General features: G+C 36.4%; 1 protein-coding gene across 3 annotated transcripts in view; it reads left to right on the top strand.

Moving 5' to 3' along the window:
* Window positions 1-20589, top strand: part of AFG2A (AFG2 AAA ATPase homolog A) — a 338616-nt gene that overhangs the window by 127504 nt on the left and 190523 nt on the right. For 2 of the 3 annotated variants that reach the window (XM_012473004.2, XM_064383733.1), the window contains exon 14: window positions 781-907. In XM_012473004.2, the coding sequence (XP_012328427.2) occupies window positions 781-907 (127 nt within the window). Of the gene's footprint in view, window positions 1-780; window positions 908-19806; window positions 19868-20589 lie in introns of all 3 variants that reach the window. The other variant, XR_010345335.1, reaches the window with a different exon arrangement.

Here is a 20589-nt window from a genome sequence, read left to right as displayed (position 1 = left end):
GCTTGTCTTGAACTCCTGGCCTCAAGTGACTCACCTGCCTCAGCCTCCCAAAGGATTACAGGCATGAGCCACTGCATCTGGCCCATTTATTTTTTAAGAACTTATATTCAGTAATTTTTTAGTAGTCAAAGGACATGAAGTTAAAATAAAGGGTAGTGTGTTTAGAACTGGCTTTGTAATTGACTTGGTACATAAACCAAAGAAGAAAAACTAGCATGCTTTCTTTGCTTATTTCTCAAGAAATGGGGATTGTGGTAATTACCTACCTTCTGATGTGTTTTAAAAATATTCTTAATATTTATGAAGAAACATCAGAAATATCCTAGTTGTTACGGATGTGTAATGAGTTTTTTATTTCACATAAACTTTAGGTTTCATGTGAGGACTGGGTTTGCATCTTACTCAGTTTTTCATTCCCAATTTCTGTCAACATATTTGCCATGTGGAATATAAGCATTGATTGAACAATTCTGTATGTATTTGATGAATTATTTTAAATAATCTTATATCTTGTTTTCCAGTGCTTTTATTTCTGACATTTATTTAAATATTTTAATTTTGGAATGAAAATGAACACCGTTGATGACAGAGGAAAATAAATGATTTGAATACATTTTGCTTTGGGATATGATAATACAATAAATAAAGTCTCAAAGGCACACTTCATATTTGAAAACAGACATGATTTTTCTTGTTATAGACTATAGAACCTTTAAAAAATAATAGATATAGTATTTGAAGATAGGTAAAGAGATTTTTAAACTGTATTTTCCAAATCAGCTCTTTAGGTGCTGGGAATGTAGCTGATCGTGTTTTGGCTCAGCTCTTAACAGAAATGGATGGGATTGAACAGCTAAAGGATGTGACCATTTTGGCAGCTACTAACCGCCCAGATAGGATAGACAAGGTAAGAGAGAAGCCATTGTGGATATTATAAAATCAAGAACTGGCTTGTTTGATTTTATCAGGTTTTTGTTTTTGTCAAATTACTTTCTAATCAGTTTTTCATTTAGAGGATGTGGAAGGGTGTAAAGCAGGTTCACTGTGGACTGGTTACCATCTTGTCTGAGTAAGACAGAACATTCTTGCATACAGGTTATACGAAGCAAGTTTACCACTTATAGATGGGCAGCAAGATACAGTAGAAGCCTAGGATTCATTGCAAGCCAGTCTCTCAAGGCTCAGGAAAGCTACCCCGGGTGAATGGAGTCTTGACTACATGTGCTTCGCTTGCACTGCAGCTGAGGGCCCCTGGAAAGCACCGTGTTTTGGGTTTTATATACTGAGAATGTGAGACTCATTGGGCTCGAGTGCTAGAAGACATCCTGTTTCTAGGGGAGGACTGGAGCAAAACCTGGGCTGTTCCAGCCAGTCCCTCCCCATCTCAGGATGTTGCATTTTCTGCACATGCTACAGTTATTCTTGAGAACTACAAGGAGAGAGAGAGACTGGGTCAGTCCAAGACCACCCAGAGAACTGTACTACAAAGGATCTTAAACTAATAGAAATGAAGAGAACAAAGAAAAGCTTTATTTACATTTTTATCGCTTATGATTCATTATTAGTGAAACTATTTCATAACTCTTCAATATCCCCCATTTTGCATCTTTTAGCATATTTCTCTAGGGAATTGAAGTTTGGAATTCTTTGTTTCATCTAATTTATTATTCCAGAGTTTTCATCATTTTCATCTATATGAAGGTACATTCTAGCTACTTAGCTAGTACTAGACACTAGTTACCATCAACACAATAATTTGAAGAAATACTGTCCTAATTGTTGTTTTCAAAGTAATTAGAATTCTTCTGTTTTTTTAAGAAGTTACTCAAGCTGTCACATTAAGTAGTATAGGTGCAAAACCAATCCTTTTAAACTATTACTACCACTTTTTCCCTAGGTCATCATTTAATAAAGGAGTTAAGTAATTTAAGTGCTTCATTTATATCTGATATATAATATTTTATAAGGATTTAAGTTGGGAGTAAACATTTGCTCTCAGAGCATGAACCAGTTTCTCTTTTTTGTTATTGTCAGCATTATTGCCTCGTATGGGACTTTATGAGCTACTTTCTTCGTGTGCACATATACACATACTTTCAGTTTTTAAAATGTGATTTTTTAAAAAGACCCCTTTGAGTGGAACTTTTATGTGGCAAGAAAGCCTTGCTTTGGTTTGGTTAGGTGTTTTGCTATGTGATAAAGATCCTTTGGTCAAATGCTGGCAAGCTTTGGATCTTAAAAAATCATTCCCTTATTGATGCAATACTTTATTAGAAGATAGGTGAGTTCTGAGTATTTATAGAATCTGGGTTGGTGTTAAGGCATCTCTGAAGTCTATATAAAGGATAGGACTTTATATGAACAAGGACTGTAGAAACTGCTGAAGGAGCCATTAAAGTTTACCTAGTTCTGCCTCTGGTTTCACAAATAAAGGTGATGAATCCAGAAAAATCTTTCTTCTGGTAAGAATTCATTGTATTTTTATGACGTTTGTTTCCTGGTTTCCCTGTGGTTAATGAGCTCTAAAATGTCTTAGGTTTCTTGTCACTAAAGGCTAATCTGCTAGTAGCCTTCTTTGGTTTCCTAATGTTGGATGTCCTCAATATTAGATATATTTCTTCAAGTAGGATTTAAGGCTTACAATAAACTTAACTGCATTTTTCTAAATCAAGTTGTCTGACTTGGCCTGTTTAGTGCTTGTATTGTTGTTTTCTTGCTGTGTAACAAAGTACCACAAATTTAGCAGCTTCACACCTATTTGTTCACATTTCTTAGGTTAGAATGTGGGCACAGCATGACTAGTTTGCCTGCTCAGGATTTAAACTAAAGACTGAAAACACAGTGTTGGGTAGTCTGCATTCTCATTAGGAGCTCATGTTTCTAAGCTCACGTAATTGTGGCACAACTGACTTGTGATTGCAGGACTGAGGACTAAAAACTGAATTTCCTTACTTGATATCAGCTAGGAGCCACTCTCAGCTCCCAGAGACTACCAACATTCCTTGCCACACAGCCCCCTCTACCATCAGAAACAGCAATTGAATGTTTTATCCCTGTCACACTTCAAATTTATTTCGCCAGGAAAAGCCCTGTCCCTTTGGAGGGCTCATCTGATGAGCCTTATTGAGGAAAAATGTCTGGATCTTGAAGTCAGCTGATTCAGGATCCTGCAAAAGCTCTTCACAGTAGCATCTAGATTAACATTTGATTGAATAATTGGAAGAAGATACGTTTCTATCAGGGTGATAGGGGACAGGCTGGCCCCACAATTGGGACTTAGACTGGGAAGGTTCTTGGCTACACCCAGGAAAGGATTTAAGGGCCCGGTGGTGGTGTTAGACAGCAATCTTTTATTGATTGGTACTGCTCCTTGTGGTGCAGGGCTAACTTATAAGCAGCGCACTCAGAATTTGCCCACTTTCAGTTACATGCAAATTAAAAGGTGAATTAATATAAATTGATTCTAGGAAAGGGGTGGCAACTTCTGGGTCACTGCCCTGGAAACAGGTGGTAACTTTTGAGTCATTGCCATGACATTTGTCAACTGCCATGGTTCTGGTAGCAGCATCCTATGCCAGTAGGCAGTGAGCACAGCTAGAGATCGCTTTCGTTGTATCTACTGGTTTTGGCCAGTTTCTTCGCTTCGCCCCATCTGGACTAGATCCTGTTTTGTTCAGCAGGGTTGTCACCAGAAAACAAGTCCTTTGGTCTCCTACCTCATTTCCTCCCCATAAGGAGAATGAGGAATGCCTCCTCAATCTCAAAAGAGCTGCCTAAGGTCACAGTTCTGTCCTCTGTAAGTGCCTCCTGCTGATTTTATGAACATAGGCTCTGCCTAGCATGGGAGAAGTAAAAATCTCTGGATAACTGATCTAAAAGGCCCAACGGCAGGATGTTTTCATTTTCTGGGTCAGATGATAAGATGGGTTAGAAGCCTTGTGCCAGCATCATCTTTATGTAGACTTTAAAAGATACAAACTTTACTAGGAGGTTAAACAAGAAAATTAGAAGGAAGAGAAAAGTTAATGCTCCCATGCCCACTCACATCATCACATTATTTATCTGTGTGTTTGTGAAATAATAGCTTTAAGTCTTCTAGAGGTTTGTAAGTATTGCTCATGATGTCTTCCTCTTATGCCTGCAGGGACTTACAAGAAACCGGTTTAATCCTGGACAGGTGTACCCAGCTAGTGATTCTCTGACGTTTAACAGCAGTGGAGGTCCTTAACAATCTGTTAGGGGTCCTTCTGTTTTTAGTCATAATTGATCATCAGGGGATCTTTATTTTTAAGTTTTTAGTAAGACTAAGTCTGGCTAAACAGAGGAGCTATTTTTTTCTTTGTGGGAAGGGGCAACACTCTATTTTCATAATTCTGAAAGGCCTTTTGAACCTAGCCTAAATTCTAAGGGCAGGGGTGGCATAGTGAAGTGTGTCCAGCCCCCCCAACCCCATTTCCCATCATGTTCTGAATTAGTTTTTTTAGGTTTATGTGGGATTTCCTTTGGCCAGGGAACTCATAAGTCAAAAGACTTATAACCAATTAAACATTTTAGGCAGAGGGGAATGGAGGTGGCTTAAAACTCTTTTAAACAATATAGAAGTCAAATATTAAAAGCCAAAAATAAGGCTTTGTATCAAGAAAAACCAAGAGCATAGAATCAAGCTATACTGGGGGAAAACAGTGCTCCCATAGACCTCTAAGGCAAAACACTTTAGTATCAGGCCATAACAGCAGTCAGAACCAGAGGAGAAACAAGTCACAGGTGCTGACAAAAAAAAATGAGAGAGTTACACAAATCTGAGAAGCTTTCAAAAGAAATCACAGAATTAAAAAGCAAAAATTCTGGTAAGTTAGCAAATTAATATCTTAAGAAAACCTGGTTCTAACACATAGACTGTTTTCTAGAATGTCTACCACAGTTGTCCTTCAGTCACAGCCAGCTTAATCACATACCAAACTCCCCTCTCAAATTCCCTTTTACAAACACCATATTAACCAAACAGAGCATTCACGACACTTCTGGACCTTGTGACCTGTCCTGTACCATCTCCCTCTCAAAGAGGCAGTTAACTTTACTCTAGGACAAGAAGCCACCATGCAAAATCCCTCATACAAAATTACTCTTTATTTATATCCCCCCGCACAAAAAAAATATCTTTTATTCATACTTTCCTCACATTCCTCTTTTTTATTCGCCGATTCCCTCTTATTTTGAACCATGGCCTAAATGTGCTGCATATATTCTGTAGTTATGGTGAGGAAAGTGCTTTCAGTATTTAGTGATAATTGTAAAAAAATTTAATATTTAATTCATTTCTGTTTCAGGTAGAACTCTATATTCATAAGGAACATGAATTTTTTTAACTATACTTTTATTACTAAGATGATATATACTATATCAAAAGTGTATGTCCTTGTCAAGTTCTCTAAAGTTTGTTAAATATAAGATAATATGCAGTAAAATTTTAAGTCTGTTTCCTTTCCACATATGTTTTTTCTGAAGAGCTACTGTGGAACTTTAGTTACATTGTTTAATAGAACTATAAAGATGTTTTCTCACTTGTATGATTAGGACATAATGTTCAAAATATGCCATGAATGTGGTGGTAGAAACAAAACAGTTTTAAGGACAATTAAAACAACATCCTGTTACGAAATAAAAAGACACAGTTTTTACCTTTATTGTCTGGAGGAAACTGTAGTAGGAATAAAAGAGGTGACAAAGAGTTAAAATACATTTTATGTTTTTAGGCTAAAACTGGTTTAAAAAAAAGACCATTCTAGGGTCAAATAAATATACATGTAGTGTAATTTTGGTTAAATTACATCAAGGCATTTGGCCTTTTAAATTAGCTAGCGTATTTTACAATATTGCCGATTACTCCACAACCTCTATGTCATGATGATTTTAAGTCTGTATGTTAGAACAGGGAGAATTACTGGACTGTTAGGAGTGAAATTGATATCATTATGTTACCCATGTGTTGTGCCTATTTAGTGTCTCTTTTTGACAATGTTTCAGTGTCATGTCTTCCAGGGAGGCTAAAGCTGAAGTTTCTTGGGGATTCTGGTGATTCAGCAAAGAAAGTGAGACACATAGCTCAAGAATTGCATTATTCTGTTCCTTGCTATGTCACATTTACATGTCAGACTCATTCGCTGTGATGTAGCACACTAGGCTGAGTGAAATAATTGCCCTTGATGTTCCTAAGTCCCCTAGGCTTTTTATCTACCTCCTGCTTAGATAGTGAAGAGAAGTTGAAGTTCCACCCTCAATTGTTCATTTTGTGTATGAGTGACAGGATGTGGTGGGACAGATGAAGATTAACGGGATTGTGTGGTGTCAGGTAGGCTCATTGTCTTTAGATTGGTTGCTGATGGTCTGGATTTCCTTAGAAACAAACAGCTAATTTATTATTGATGCCCAAATAATAGTTAAATGCCCAAACTTTTGGAGTTTATGTTGTTCATTGCTGCTGTGTGTCCCCTTTAGAAGTGTTCAGTTCATGACATTTTATACATTTATGTTGGCTATTAAGGAAAAAATAATCATGTCTTCTTTCTAAGGTGTTAAGCAAGCCTCAAAATAGTTTTAGTTTTGTGTATATCTTTGAATTCAGTTGCTTTGGGTACTTTTAGTCCTGATGCCTACATGTAACAGGCTCCCAATAATAACTATTGAATTATATGCATTATCCCTAGCCTATAAACCTAGTTTTCTTATAGTGGGAAATTTGTAAGACTTCAAAAATTTTACTTTAAGCCATCTATGGAAAGATTGCCCAATTGAGGAAAATTGTGAAAGTTACATAGAAGTCTTGAATAATTTCGGTTTCAGGATTATTTTCTATCATTGTGTTAGACTCATGAAGGTTGTCAATTGGCATTAATTTTCTTTACAGTTTTTCTGGAAGAGGAAACGTGCTTAATGAGCTAAATAAGACGTAACATTTTGTTTCCTTACATTGTTGCAAAGTAAAGTTGGGTTTTGATGTTTGTTTGTTTCGAGATGCACGTCTGGACATGTTGCCCAGGCTGAAGTGCAATGTCTATTCACAGATCATAAAGTAGTGAAGTCTTGAACCTTTGGACTCAAGTGATCTCCTGCCTCAGCCTCCCAAGTAGCTAAGATTATAGGTGTACACTACAGCATCCAGCTTAAAGTTAGTTTTATAGAAAGTTTTATGGCATGGGAAAAATTTAATTAGCAATATTTAGAAATGTCTACTAATAAAAGCTAAATATACATATCTTCCAATATTCAAATGACTAGTGTTCCAAAAATACCCTCAGAAGAAAGGCTACAAATGGTTGTGGATGACTTCATTCTCCATTTTTCCTAGTTACAACTACTGTTCTTCTAATATTACTCTTCTCAGCTAAGTCAGAAATAAAAAACAAGCTGCAAGGACTAATGGACAATAAAAGTTCAAATGAATCATAAGTCTTTACTTTCTCAAAACTATTTAAGGAGTGGGTGCCTCTTAATCTTTCACATTGTTTATCAAAATGATGTGAAGAGTCTTTGGTGAGCCAAAGTAAGATCAGAGCTGGAAGGCATCTTCTATGGTCATTTTCCAATTTTAGCTTTACCATCTTTACACAAGATTCTCATAAGTGTTTTTGTTATTGTTGCTAGCTTTTTGTTTTGTTTGTTTTTTAAAGCTCCAGTTGTTTTAACTATATCTTCTATAGCAGCCCCTTACAAGTTTTGGCTTTGGGGATAGAGAATTGGGAGAGACCAGAGAAGAGAGACTGGTTAGAGGTTGGATGCATATATGGGTCTTACTTCATTTAAATGTTTATAAGATAAAGCCTCTTTATCTCAAAGTTTGGCAAACTATGGCCTTTAGGCCAAATGTGACCCACTACCTGGTTTTGTACGTCCCATTGTCTAAGAATAGTTTTTACATATTTAAATGATTAGGAAAATACTTTAAAAGTAGTATTTTGTGACATGTGAAAATTATATGAAATTCAACTTTCAGTCCCCATAAATAAAGCTTTATTAGAACACAGCCACACAATTTGTTGATGTTTTGTCTATTACTGCTTTTGCACTACTGTAGTAGAGTACTTACAGTACAGACTTATGACCTATAATGCCTAAATTATTTACACAGGACCTTTACAGAAAAAGTTTGCTAACTTTTGATTTGTCCTTGTAAGCTTTTAGAAGATTAGTAATCTTTAATGTCTGTTGTTTATATATAAGCCTCACATATTTTCTTTTTAGAAAAGATTATTTATTTTAATTGACAAAATTATTTGTGTTTATAGAGTACAGCATGCTGTTCTGATAATTGTGTATACACAATTATCAAACTTCTTCTGAGAAATGGCTATTCAGGTCTTTTGCCCATTTTAAAATCAGATCATTTGTTGCTGTTGAGTTGTTTGAGTTCCTTATGAATTTTGGTATTTTAGATTTTAACACCTTACCGGTTTGGTTTACAAACATATTCTCTCATTTTATATGTTGTCTCTTCACTATATTGAGTGTTTTGTTTGCTGTGGAGAGGCTTTTTGGCTTCATGTAATCCCACTTGTCTGTTTTTTATTTTGTTTTCTATGCTTTTGAGGTCATGTCCAAAAAATCGTTGTCCAGGCCAGTGTCATGGAGCATTTTCCCTATAATTTCTTTCAGTAGTTTTACAGTTTTAGATTAAGTCATTAATTCATTTTGAGTTGAATGAGCCACAGTTTTTCTAAAGACTGTTTAAATATGTTTAACACATAAATTTTCTGAAGATATATTATAAATCATATATGAGTCAAAAATATAATACTGAACTTAAATAATAGTAGGGAGAGTGAATTAACTTCTTTCAAGTATATGCCATCTCTTCTTGAAAGTTCTCCCAGTCTTTAATTTTTAAAAATACATTTTCTTGCACTAATTATTTTTTTTTGCAACTGACTGACTCCCCCAAACCCATAAATCTACAATTTTTATTACATGAGTAATGTAAATATTTATTCATGGCATTTTAATCTTAAAGCTCCATTGGTTTTTGGCTTTTTATAGTTGTGGGTTGTATGCCCTGTTTAGTATTTAGCATCATTGGAATTTTCAGGCTTAGATTTCTAAATTTTGAAAGATTCTGTGTTTAGATATATTTATTTAATAAATAATATTTGATTTGTCAACCTGTGAATTGAAGTATGTTTAATATTACAGAAAGTAATACCATAATAAAATACATGTTGCTGTCAATACCCAAGGTCTAAAAGATACTGTTTTTTTGAAGATTGGAGAGGACATAGAAGGCTCCATGATTGACACCTGTTGTAAAATCTCAGCTCATCATTTCTTCATCCTTTGCTTATTCACCCACATCGATGGGGAACTATTAACTCATAAAATAGACCATTTCGGCTGGGCAGGGTTGCTCATGCCTGTAATGCCAGCACTTTGGGAGGCCAAGGCAGGCAGATCACGAGGTCAGGAGTTCAAGACCAGTCTGGCCAACATGGTGAAACCTCATCTCTACTAAAAATAAAAAAATTAGCTGGGCATGGTGGCACCTGTAATCCCAGCTATTAGGGAGGCCAAGGCAAGAGAATTGCTTGAACCGGGACCAGCGAGGTGGAGATTACAGTGAGCTGACATTGTGCCACTGCACTCCAGCCTGGGCTACAGAGTGAAACTCCATCTCCAAAAAAAAAAAAAAGCCCTTTCATTGTTGTGTCAGGCTATTAGGAAGTTCTTTCATCTGATCAACCAGCAGCTCTTAGTCTCCCTAAACCTTCTATACATCCACCTGATTTTATTGCAAAATCAGTAAAGAACAGTTTTTAATCCTTCTATATGATGTCCCTTTGTTTTTTAAAACTATTAGCTATCTTGTCTTTACACTTCATCTCACTAACCAGTCTTTGGTTTTTCAGGCTTGACATTTTGGATTATTTTGTATGGCATTCTTTTTCCATCTTCAGCATTCTCATCCTTTTCTTGTGAACTATTGTTCATTTGTCCTTTCTCTCTGAAGTTGTCACATCCACAAACAAATAGACAATGATCGGTTGTGTTCTGATCAGTACAGAACTTAATAGGACTCTTACTACCTTTACTCTGAGTACCTTGCTTTTACTAATGCATTCCAGGATTTTCTTAGCTTATTTGCCAGCTGCACATTGGGATTGCTATTGAATAAAGTTAAGAAAAACAACAAAAGTGAAAAGCCCACGTCTTTCTTCAAAGTCTGCTAAATAATAGTTTTCATGCCTTGGGCTTGTGCAGTTGATTTAAGTTTCAGCAGCTGAGGCACTATATATACCAGATAGGGAAGTCTTCCTCCAGAGTTAGCTCCTCTACATTTCTCCTGCTTTTCACATGATTCCCAGATATTCTTTTCTTTAAGTCCAAGTGATTTCCCAATTATTTCCATGGCTGTGGCAGCAAAGGCTTTAGGCCTTAGGAATAGAGGAATTTCTTCCTACTAAATTCATCTTACTAGATTTGATTAATCTTCCCAACTTGTCAAGTTTGGGATCTTGTTTCTGTCATTCTCTATGTATTTCTGTATTTGTTGATAGCAAAGGTACTATATATATCTTAAATACCAAGAATAATTAATATAGCTTTCTTTTTTTGAAAAACAGTTTAAAGTATCTAGTTCAAGATCCCCAATCTAGGTGAACTTCATGTAACATTTAATTGACATGGAGATAATTAGGGGATGTTCTGAAGAGTTACCAAAGAGAACTCCTAAAGAGAAACTAGATGGTTGAGATTATTTATGGAGGAAGAACAGATGAAAGTAAAATTCTCCAGTTAAGAATGCTATCTGGGAAAAGAAATGCTTTCTGCTTTCTTTGATGGAAATAGACAAGAGTGAACGGACTTATATTCATTCATTGAAATTCAGATAAACTTCATAATCAAGATTTTATTATATATATACCGTTAAGGTTAAGAGTTCAACATTAATCTGGTTTGAACTCCATAGATATTTAAAACCAGCTATTTTAGTTTCTTTTAGCTTTAAGACAGTGCTAAAATATGTACTTAATTTTCTGAATACTCCGCTCTTTATAGCTGCAGTTTCATGAATTTGTGATATTAGACTTATTGTGTGAGGAATTTTGTATTTTTCTTCTTTGAATTTTTTGCTTATAGTCTTTTGGGCACAGACCTTCCCAAACCTTAATATTTCTGGATGAGTTTTTGAAGAGTGCACAGCATTGGAGAGAGGCTTTTGTATGATACCAGCAGTGTAGCTGAGGAAATGAGTCTGGAGGAAAATGAGATTTGATACCTGTAACAGAGGATAAATATGAAAGGGGCCAGAGTGGCTTATACAGAACATGATAGAACAGCTTAAAACTGACAGAAACAAGCAATGGAAGAGTTAAGGCAGACAGACAGTTATAGAAATCTTAGTTTCTGATGCTAGCTGTGTTGTTAACAGACCATGTATTATTTGAGATAATTTATCCTCACTGAGCATCTGTTTCTGTACCTGTGAAAAATGTACTAATCTTTGATATATCATTCAAGCTCTACAGTTAACTTCTTTAGTGACACAGAGACAGACAATAATAGAGATTCTCAATGCTATATAAAAGGATGCTATTTACAAAACAAGTTACTGTTTTTTGTGTTGTTTCTTTTTAGGTACCACCTTCCCAGACTGTCTTGTTACTGTAATGTTTCTTTCTTTAAACAGATCATAAAGCAAGCAGATATCCAGGTGTGCAAAAGTGGCTTAACTATGTGATTTTCAGAAAAAAAGGGGAAAAAGCAATCAATCAGCCTTTAAGGCTGTTGCTGTGTAATAAAAACCTTGCTTGACAGTTGAAGAACACCTTAACTTTTTAATTTAAAATTTATTACTCTTTGAAAAAGGAGAACTTGTTGAGCAGCATATTTTCTTTTTTCACAGATGTCTGATTAGCCTGCAATATTTTGGTTCTGTTTAATATACTTTTAACTATTTTTAAATGAATAATAAATGTAAAAATAATGTTGAGTTAGAATAGAAGTATCTGTATGATTAAAGTTGAATCACTTTAAATTTGAAAAAGCTTCTGGTCTTCTATTGTTAATGCTCCTAGAATCTCATATTTGGGAACTAATGTTCAGTGTAGCCAAAACCTAAATCTGGAGCCATATATTGAATATTTTAAAGTCATTAGTAGAAGGGCAATTTGGTGGCTAATTGTAAAGTATGTAGAGAGTATTAGCAATAATGAAGTGTCATTTTTGTGCCTGGCATTCTGTGTGTGTGTGTGTGTGTGTGTGTGTGTGTGTGTGTGGTGTCAATTATCTGAAGAGGGCATGTAATAGAAAACCTAGTTCCTTTATGGTATACACAATCTAGCTTGAAATTTTAATGCATAAATTTTAATGCATTAAATTCATAAAACATAAACAGTTTAAGCTTTGGAACACTTTATTGACACATGCATCAGAATAAATTTGGAAAAAATGACCTTCATACATTTTGACTTCTCTATTTTCTATTTGATAACTTTGGTATTGCAGTTACTCTTTTTTGACACAAGATGGTGATGTTCACCTGAAATGTTTCCTGAGTACAGGCTCTACTGCTTTTAGAGGCTGACTCTCATTTATCCAAAGAGCAGCTTAAATCAATGAATGAAACTGGCTTTGCTTTAAGAGATAATAATTGAAGAGAGAGAACGAGTATCCTATTATATAACTGATTTAACAAATAATTATTCACATTTAAGTGTGGGTTTATATTAGGTGAGGATTGGGAAGCTGAGAGCACTGGGAAAAAGGAAAGTTGAACAGTGGAGAATTAGCAGTCATTAGGTATGCACTATGCATTAAGTACTATGCTATGTTTTTTACATATGATATCTAGTTAATTTTAGTCCAATAGAAGCACTTTACATGTATTTTACATAATACTGGTACATTCCTTGTTTAATTGTGCAAGTTTAGAAGTGTGGTGTGTGTGTTCTTTCTTAAAAAAACTATGATGTATCATCAGCCAGTGTAGTAGCTTATTCATAATTTAAGTGATACAATCTGTTTCATTTGAAAAAAAAACAAGTTTCTCCTATATAATTAAATATGTATTTAACATAGTATCCAGCAATCCCACTCCCAGGTATTTACCCAAGAAAAATGAATAAATTGCCTAGCAAAGACCTGTTTGTAATGTTTATAGCAGTTTTCTTTGTTAACACCTAAACAACCCAAATGTCTAACAACATGAATGAATAAGTTGCAACCTGTCCATACAGTGAAATATTACTCAGTCATGAAAAGGAACAAATTACTGATATGTGCAAATATGGATGAATCTCAAAGTATTATGCTAAGTAAAAAGTTAGATATAAAAGACTATACAATATAATGACATTATGAGGATTGCAGGGACAGAAATCAGATCAGGGATCTGAGGGAGGAAATTCACCACAGAGCAGCAATGGGAAACTTTTTGGAATGATACAGATATTCTATATCTTGGCTGTTGTGGTGATTATAGGACTACCTATACAGGGATACCTCGTTGTACTTTCTTGCACTTTGCAAGTAGTGTATTTTTTACAAATTGAGTATTTATGGTAACCCTGCAAGTTCATTGGTGCCATTTTTTTCAACAGCACATGCTCACTTCACATTTTGCTGATTTTTTGTAATATTTCACACTTTCTCATTATTATTATATCTGTTATGGTGATCCGTGATCAGTGGTCTTTAACATTAGTATTGTAATTGACACCATAAACCACACCCATATAAGACAGCAAACCTAATAGATAAATGTGTGTTCTGACTGCTCCAACAACCAGCCATTTTTCTGTCTCTCTTCCTCTCTTTGGGCCTCCCTATTCCCTGAGACACAACAGTAATGAAATTAGGCCAAAGAATAACCCTACAATGGCTTCCGGAAGTTCAGATTAAAGGTAGAGTCTCACATCTGTCACATTAATCAAATGCTAGAAATGATTACATTTCATGAGAATGGCATGTCAAAAGCTGAGAGTGGCCAAAAACTAGGCCTCTTTCACCAAATGTTTAGCCAAGTTGTAAATGTAAAGGAAAATTTCTTAAAGGAAATTAAAAATGCTACTTCAGTGAACACATGAATGATAAGAAAGCAAAACAACCTTATTGCTGATATAGAGAAAATTATAGTGATCTGGATAGAAGATCAAACCAACTACAGCATTCTCTTAAGCCAAAGCCTAATCCAGAGCAAGCAAGTTCCTAATGCTCTTGAATTCTCTGAAGTCCGAGAAAGATCAGGAAGCTGCAGAAGAAAAGTTGAATGCTAGCAGAATTTGGGGTCAGGAAGTTTAAGTAAAGAAGCTATCTGCATAACATAACAGTGTAAAGTGAAGCAGCAAGTGCTGATGTAGAAGCTGTAGCCAGTTATACAAAAGATCTGGCTAAGATAATTAATGAAGGTGTTACACTAAACAACCGATTTTTAATGTAGGCAAAACAGCCTTATATTAGAAGAAGATGGGAATCTAAAACTTTCATAGCTAGAGAGGAGAAATTAATGCCTGGCTTCACACTTCAAAGGACAGGCTGATTCTCTTGTTAGGGCTAATGCAGCTGGTGACTTTATATGGAAGCCAGTGGTCATTTACCATTCTGAAAATCCTAGGGTCCTGAACAGTTATATTAAGTCTACTCTGCCTGTGCTCTATCAGCAGAACAACAAAGCCTGGATGACAGCATATCTGTTTACAGCATGGTTTTCTCAATATTTTCAGCTCACTAATGAGACCTACTGCTGAGGGGAAAAAAAAGATTCCTTTTGAGATGTTACTGTTCATTGACAATGCATGTGGTTACCCAAGGCTCTGATGGAAATGCACAAGGAGAATTAATGTTTTTGTGTCTGCTAAAACAATATCCATTCTGCAGCCATGGATCAATAAGTAATATTGACTTTCAAGTCTTATGATATAAGAAATATGTTTCATAAGGCTATTGCTGCCGTAATAGTGATTCTTCTAATGGATATGGGCAAAGTAAACCTCCTTGAAAGGAGTCACCATTCTAGAGCCATGAAGATCATTCATGATTTGTGGGAGGAGGTGAAAATATCAACCTTAACAGGAGTTTAGAAGAAGTTGATTCCATCCCTCAAGGATAACTTTGAGGGCTTCAAGACATCAGTGGAAGAAGTAACTACAGATAAGGTAGATACAGGAAAAGAGCTAGAATTAGAAGTGGAGTCTGAATATGGGACTGAATTGCTGCAATCTTATGATCAAATTAAAATGGATGCAGAGTTGCTTCTTAGATTGAACAAATAAAGTGATTTCTTAAGATGGAACCTACTCCTGGTGAAGATGCTGTGAATATTGTTGAAATGATAACCAAGGATTTAGAATAGTAAATAAGTAGTTGATAAAACAGCAGCAGGGTTTGAGAGGATTGACTCCAGTTTTAAAATGCTATCAAATAGCATCGCATGCTGCGAAGATATCTTTCATGAAAGGAAGAGTCAGTCGATGTGGCATACTTTATTGTTGTCTTATATTTAGAAATTGCCACAGCCACCCCAGCCTGTAGCAGCCAGATGATCAGTTAGCTGTCATCAACATCGAGGCAAGACCCTCCACCTGCAAAAAGATTACAACTTGCCGTAGGCTTAGATAATCGTTTGCATTTTTTAGCAATAAAGGATTTTTAAATTAAGGTGTATGCTTTTTCTTTTCCAAACATAATGGTATTGCATACTTAGTAGACTATTGTATACTGTAAACATAGCTTTTATAGGTATTGGTAAATTAAAAATTTCTTGTCACTTGCTTTATTGTGATACTAACTTTATTGTGATCTTAGCTTTATTGTAGTGCTCTGGAACCGAATCTGCAGTATGCCTGTATTTGTCAGAACCCTTCTAATAGTAAAAGTAAAGAGATTGAATTTTACTGTATGTGTAGTATACCCTAATCCTGGCCATTAAAAGATCACACTAAAGAAAAAAATTGTTTAATTCAGAATGCAAAGAAAAATGTCAGTTTTATATTTCAGCAAGTTTCTTTTCACTTGGAGGTAAGGCCTCCTGCTTCTCAGCTCTTTTACTGCCTTTGACTATCTTTTACAACCCATTTACACAGACCTGCATTATTGCCTCAGTGGGCTCATAACTACCTCAGCAGAGAAAGGGACTTTGCTTTCAAATCTTACTGTCATGGGATCCTTGGAGTGTTGCTTCACCAGCTGGAAACCTCCATGTTAGTGGCGCCTTCTGCCTGCGTACTGCTTGCACCTGGTGAGCTCGTCCTGCCTACTCGGCCCAGCAGGCTGTACTCCACTCGTGCTACTGGCCCAGATCCCACACCTGCCAAGGGCGAGCCTGGCATGGAGCGGTGAGGGGTGTGTGGGCAAGTGAGCTCAGGTTCTGGCCACTGTGCACAGCCACACATGCAAGCTGCTGCAGTGGGGTGAGCAGCTCCAGGCACTGATAACAGGTGCCAGCTCCATGCATGACTGTGGCTGGACCAGATGTACCGCACGCAGCTTCCATTGTGGGCACCCATGTCTGGGAATGCGGTGGTGCCCAGAAGCTTGGAGAAGCCAGGAACCAGAGCCCCAAGGAGGGTGTCACAGCCCTGGCTTGGGGAGCCCCTAGGTCTGGGCTCCCCAAAGGGCTACAGCTCTTCTCTCCTTCTCATCACCCTCGACGTGGCAAGTCAGGGTAGGGTGTGTGTTTCAGCCCTGTTTGTGTTATTGTTCTTTCAGTCCCTCCATCTGGTGGGCCCTGAGTTCTTGTCCCACGTCCAGGACCAGTGAGGTATGTGGACAACGGGAGGGTTGTGCTTAACTGAACAACAGAACAGCTCTCAGGAGACCCAAAGTGGGTAGCTCCTTTCTGCAGCTGGTAGTTGTGAAGTCTGTCTAAATATGGCTGAGTCTGGGGATTTTTATAGGCTTAGAAGGGACGAGGTGCATGCTGATTGGTTCATGGATGGCCATGGGCAGACCCAGTGAAAGCATCGTTAAGTTCTCACTCTGGGCGGGGGAACTGGCAGCCCAGCCCCCAGGCTTCAGGCTGTCCCTGGCTTGAAGGTGGGGTTTCACCAGATACCCACCGCTTTCCCCCAAGATCCTGTCTTTGTCCTGTCGCCATGAATGTGCCATTCATGGCACCTAGGCTGTTTGTGCCAAGGGATGCCTGAAGGCCCATGGCGAACCACCCTTAATACTCCTCAGCCTCCCTCCCTCCCATGCTCATCAGTGCCTAAATTCCAGAGGGGTACAAGGTGGCGGGGGACTGGCATGTTAGCATCTCCCTGAGCACAAGCACACCCAGCTGAGTTGTGACAGCACCCAGGCTTGGCCACAACTTTGTTCCGCCCAGAGTGGGCGCCAGGATCAGGGAGTGGCCAGGTAGCGGGAACAGGCAGTTCTGAGCCTGCGGGGGGCAGGAGGCATTTCCAGGCCCCCAAGAATGCAAGGATGCCTAGATTCAGACCCACAGCTGGACAGCTGCAGTTGGCCCCACCCTGCCAACTGCAGGGGCCAGCCCTGCTGGCTGGGGAGAGCGTGCAGCTCTAGCCGCACCTCCCCAGTGCAGCCGCCATCTTCGTAGCCACTGCTCCTGACGGGCAGCTGCTGCCATCATTACTCCCAGGCTTCAGGGCAGAAATAAGTAGAATTTTAGTGCTGGAAAAATTCTTAAGAGAATTTGATATCTTAATAAAAATTTGACTGGCAAACTAGATATTTTACATGTAAATCTTTTAGAGAATTCAGCAACAAAAATCAGTTTGTTAGGTGTATATTGACAGTTTCTAATCTGATTTTCATAATTAAATATAACTAAAATTATGAAAATATACTTTTAAAAAATGCTAGATTATACTCCTGTCTCTTAGAAGGGACAGTGCAGGTAAACCATACTGGTGCCTTGTATTAGTCATGTTTCATATCAAGTAATAATGTTTACCTCTTTATTATGCCAGTAAAATTTATGGCCTAAAAGTTACATATTGTTTCTGTGCTCATCAAGATAGTTGATGACAGACTTATTCAGAGGTATGTTTTGTTATAGAAAAGACAGTGATAAGCCAGTTATAAAACTGGCACCTTTTGGAAATCTTGATTCCAGAACTTTTCTTTTTTTTTGTATTAGTACAAAAGATAATATTTGTAATAGGTTTTTTTTTAAAGTGTAATATATTCTATCTAAGTAGAAAATTGAAGAAAATAGAATGCTAATGTTTGGAGAAGGTGAGCAAAATTATATTTTTATGCATGTTTAGGATATTTTGGGAATTTCTAAAAGTTCTGCCTCTTTAATTCTATATTTTGGGACTGAACAGATTTATTTTTTTAAAATAAAATATGTGTGATTTTTTTTTTTTATATAAAGACCAGTAGAGGCCTGACATTTTGAGTTTAATAACTTTATGAGGTTTATTCTTAAATTCTGTAGGTGACTTAATGTCTTTGAATTATGTGTTTAATATTTTGATATCCTTTCGCGATTGCATTTATAAAACAATTCAGTCTTTGATGTTTGCATTATATTACTAATTGGTTTGGGGTAAAGACAGACGGGAAAAAGAGAAGGAATGAAGAAGGGGGAAGGTAGAGAGGGAGGATGAAGTGTTATATGTGTGTGGGTTGTTATATTTATATTTTATCTTTGCTTGTTAGACAATTAGAATTGAAGTTAAACACTAAGAAATAGATAACTTTATCTCTATACTCCCAGGAAAATTTAATATTAGAATTAAGGCATTTAGTCAAACTAAGCCAAGATTGGAAAACTACTGTGCTGTATGCCTGTGTTTAGAAATAAAGTTTTATTGGAACACAGCCACATTCATTTGTTTTGTTATGAATGCTTTTACACTACAGTGGGAGAGTTGAATAGTGCTGCATAGACTGTATGGCTAACAAGCTGAAAATATGTACCATCGAGTCCTTAATTATAGTATGGCTTGTAGAAAGCTATTAGTAATTATTAGAACTAGGAAATACCCATATGATAAATCTCTCTTATCTGAAGCAATAACAATACCGAGCCTCATAGGAAAAGATTGTATCAGTCATCTGACACTGTAAGTGCTCCAACCCATTTTCTCACTGTAATTCTCCTTACCTCCTTTTATGCTACTCATCTATTTTTTTCTGTAGTGCTTATTAGTGTAGTGTAGTGAATATTATTACCATATGGTTTACTTATTTACAGTGTTTATTATTGTCTGTCTCCCATTGCTCTAATGCAAGGAAAGCATTTTTGTCTGTTTTGGGCAAAGGATTTTGTCGTATTTACTAGTATATTCAGGTACCTGGAACACATTGTAGCAGTATGAAAGAAGCCTGCCTTATTAACTATATTAATGAATTTAGAAAGCATCAACTTTTCACTTGCTGGCTATATTTTGCTAATTCAAAATGCAAATAATTTGCTGAGCTAATTTATGTATCTTTTAATTTGTTTTCTATGTTCTTCATTGAGAAAGTTAGTATTTTCTATTTTTAACTCCTCACTTTATTACCAGTTACATGTAGTTTTTTCTCAGGGGTGATAGGTGTTTAGTAGAAGGTAGTTCAGTAATATATTTACTGTATAGCAAAACGAACGCTAAGATTAAAGCTTATGTTAACTACTCTGATGGCCTTGAGGAAGAAATGTTGAGAGTTTAATCACTATTAAGTAATTAAAAATAATTTCTCATAAAAGTTCTCTTCCTTCCAGTTGTATTCATGACTGTGTTTTGGTGATAGTTGGTTGCCCTGCTTACATAGTTGCAAAATTGGTAAGGAGAACAGTATTCTGCAGCCAAGTTTCCATGAGTTGCTATTTTACATTCATATTTGTGACCTAAACCTGTATTCCCGCAGACATGAGAAAAGCCAAGTGTTTTCGTAAGCAGCAAGGATTTTCTTCATGGAAAACAAAGAGGTAAAAATGTAATCCAAGCAAAACTGTCATGTATATACTGAATATTATAGGTATATCTACAGAAAATTAATATTTGCTTTTACGCATTTTATTACAAGGTTTCTCCCTTACGTATTTGAAGTAAAAAATAAAATACAAAATTGAATACATAGAGGCAAATCAGAAAAATCCAGAAATACTACTCTAAGATAATAACAATTGTTACCAATTTTATTTGAGCGTATGCACTATACCAGGCACAGCACACCATGCTTTATGTACATAATCTGTAATTCTCCTAACAACCCTGCAAAGTACTACCTCTGTTTACATTTTGAAGATGAGAAAATTGCTGCTCAAAGAGATTGAATAGCTTGCCATGATTCAGGAACTAGTAAGTAGTGAAGGCAGTATTGTAAGTCAGGACTTCCTGTCTCCCCAGATACCTTATTCTTTATCTCGTAGCATGTCATTTTTCTCCAGTATTGTCATGATGTGTCATCAGGTGACTGTACTTTTTATCCATACTTCATAATTTTATGTTTTAGGAAACTTAAACTATAGACATTTAAAATGTAAATTGTTATAACATAGTATGCTTCTGAATAACCTGAGAAGAGTGTTACACAAAAGGAAATGGCTGGCTGATTCCATGGAGTAATAAATACCTATCTGTTTGTCATTTTGAAGTTAAAGCCATTGCTTCTAATTTCTATAGACATTTAAAATGTAAATTGTTATAA

The sequence above is a fragment of the Aotus nancymaae genome, unplaced genomic scaffold, assembly GCF_030222135.1.
Source record: "Aotus nancymaae isolate 86718 unplaced genomic scaffold, 86718_ANA_hifiasm-v0.15.2.pri h1tg000033l, whole genome shotgun sequence".
Lineage (NCBI taxonomy): Eukaryota > Metazoa > Chordata > Mammalia > Primates > Aotidae > Aotus > Aotus nancymaae.
This window is presented reverse-complemented; position numbering and strand designations above follow the sequence as displayed.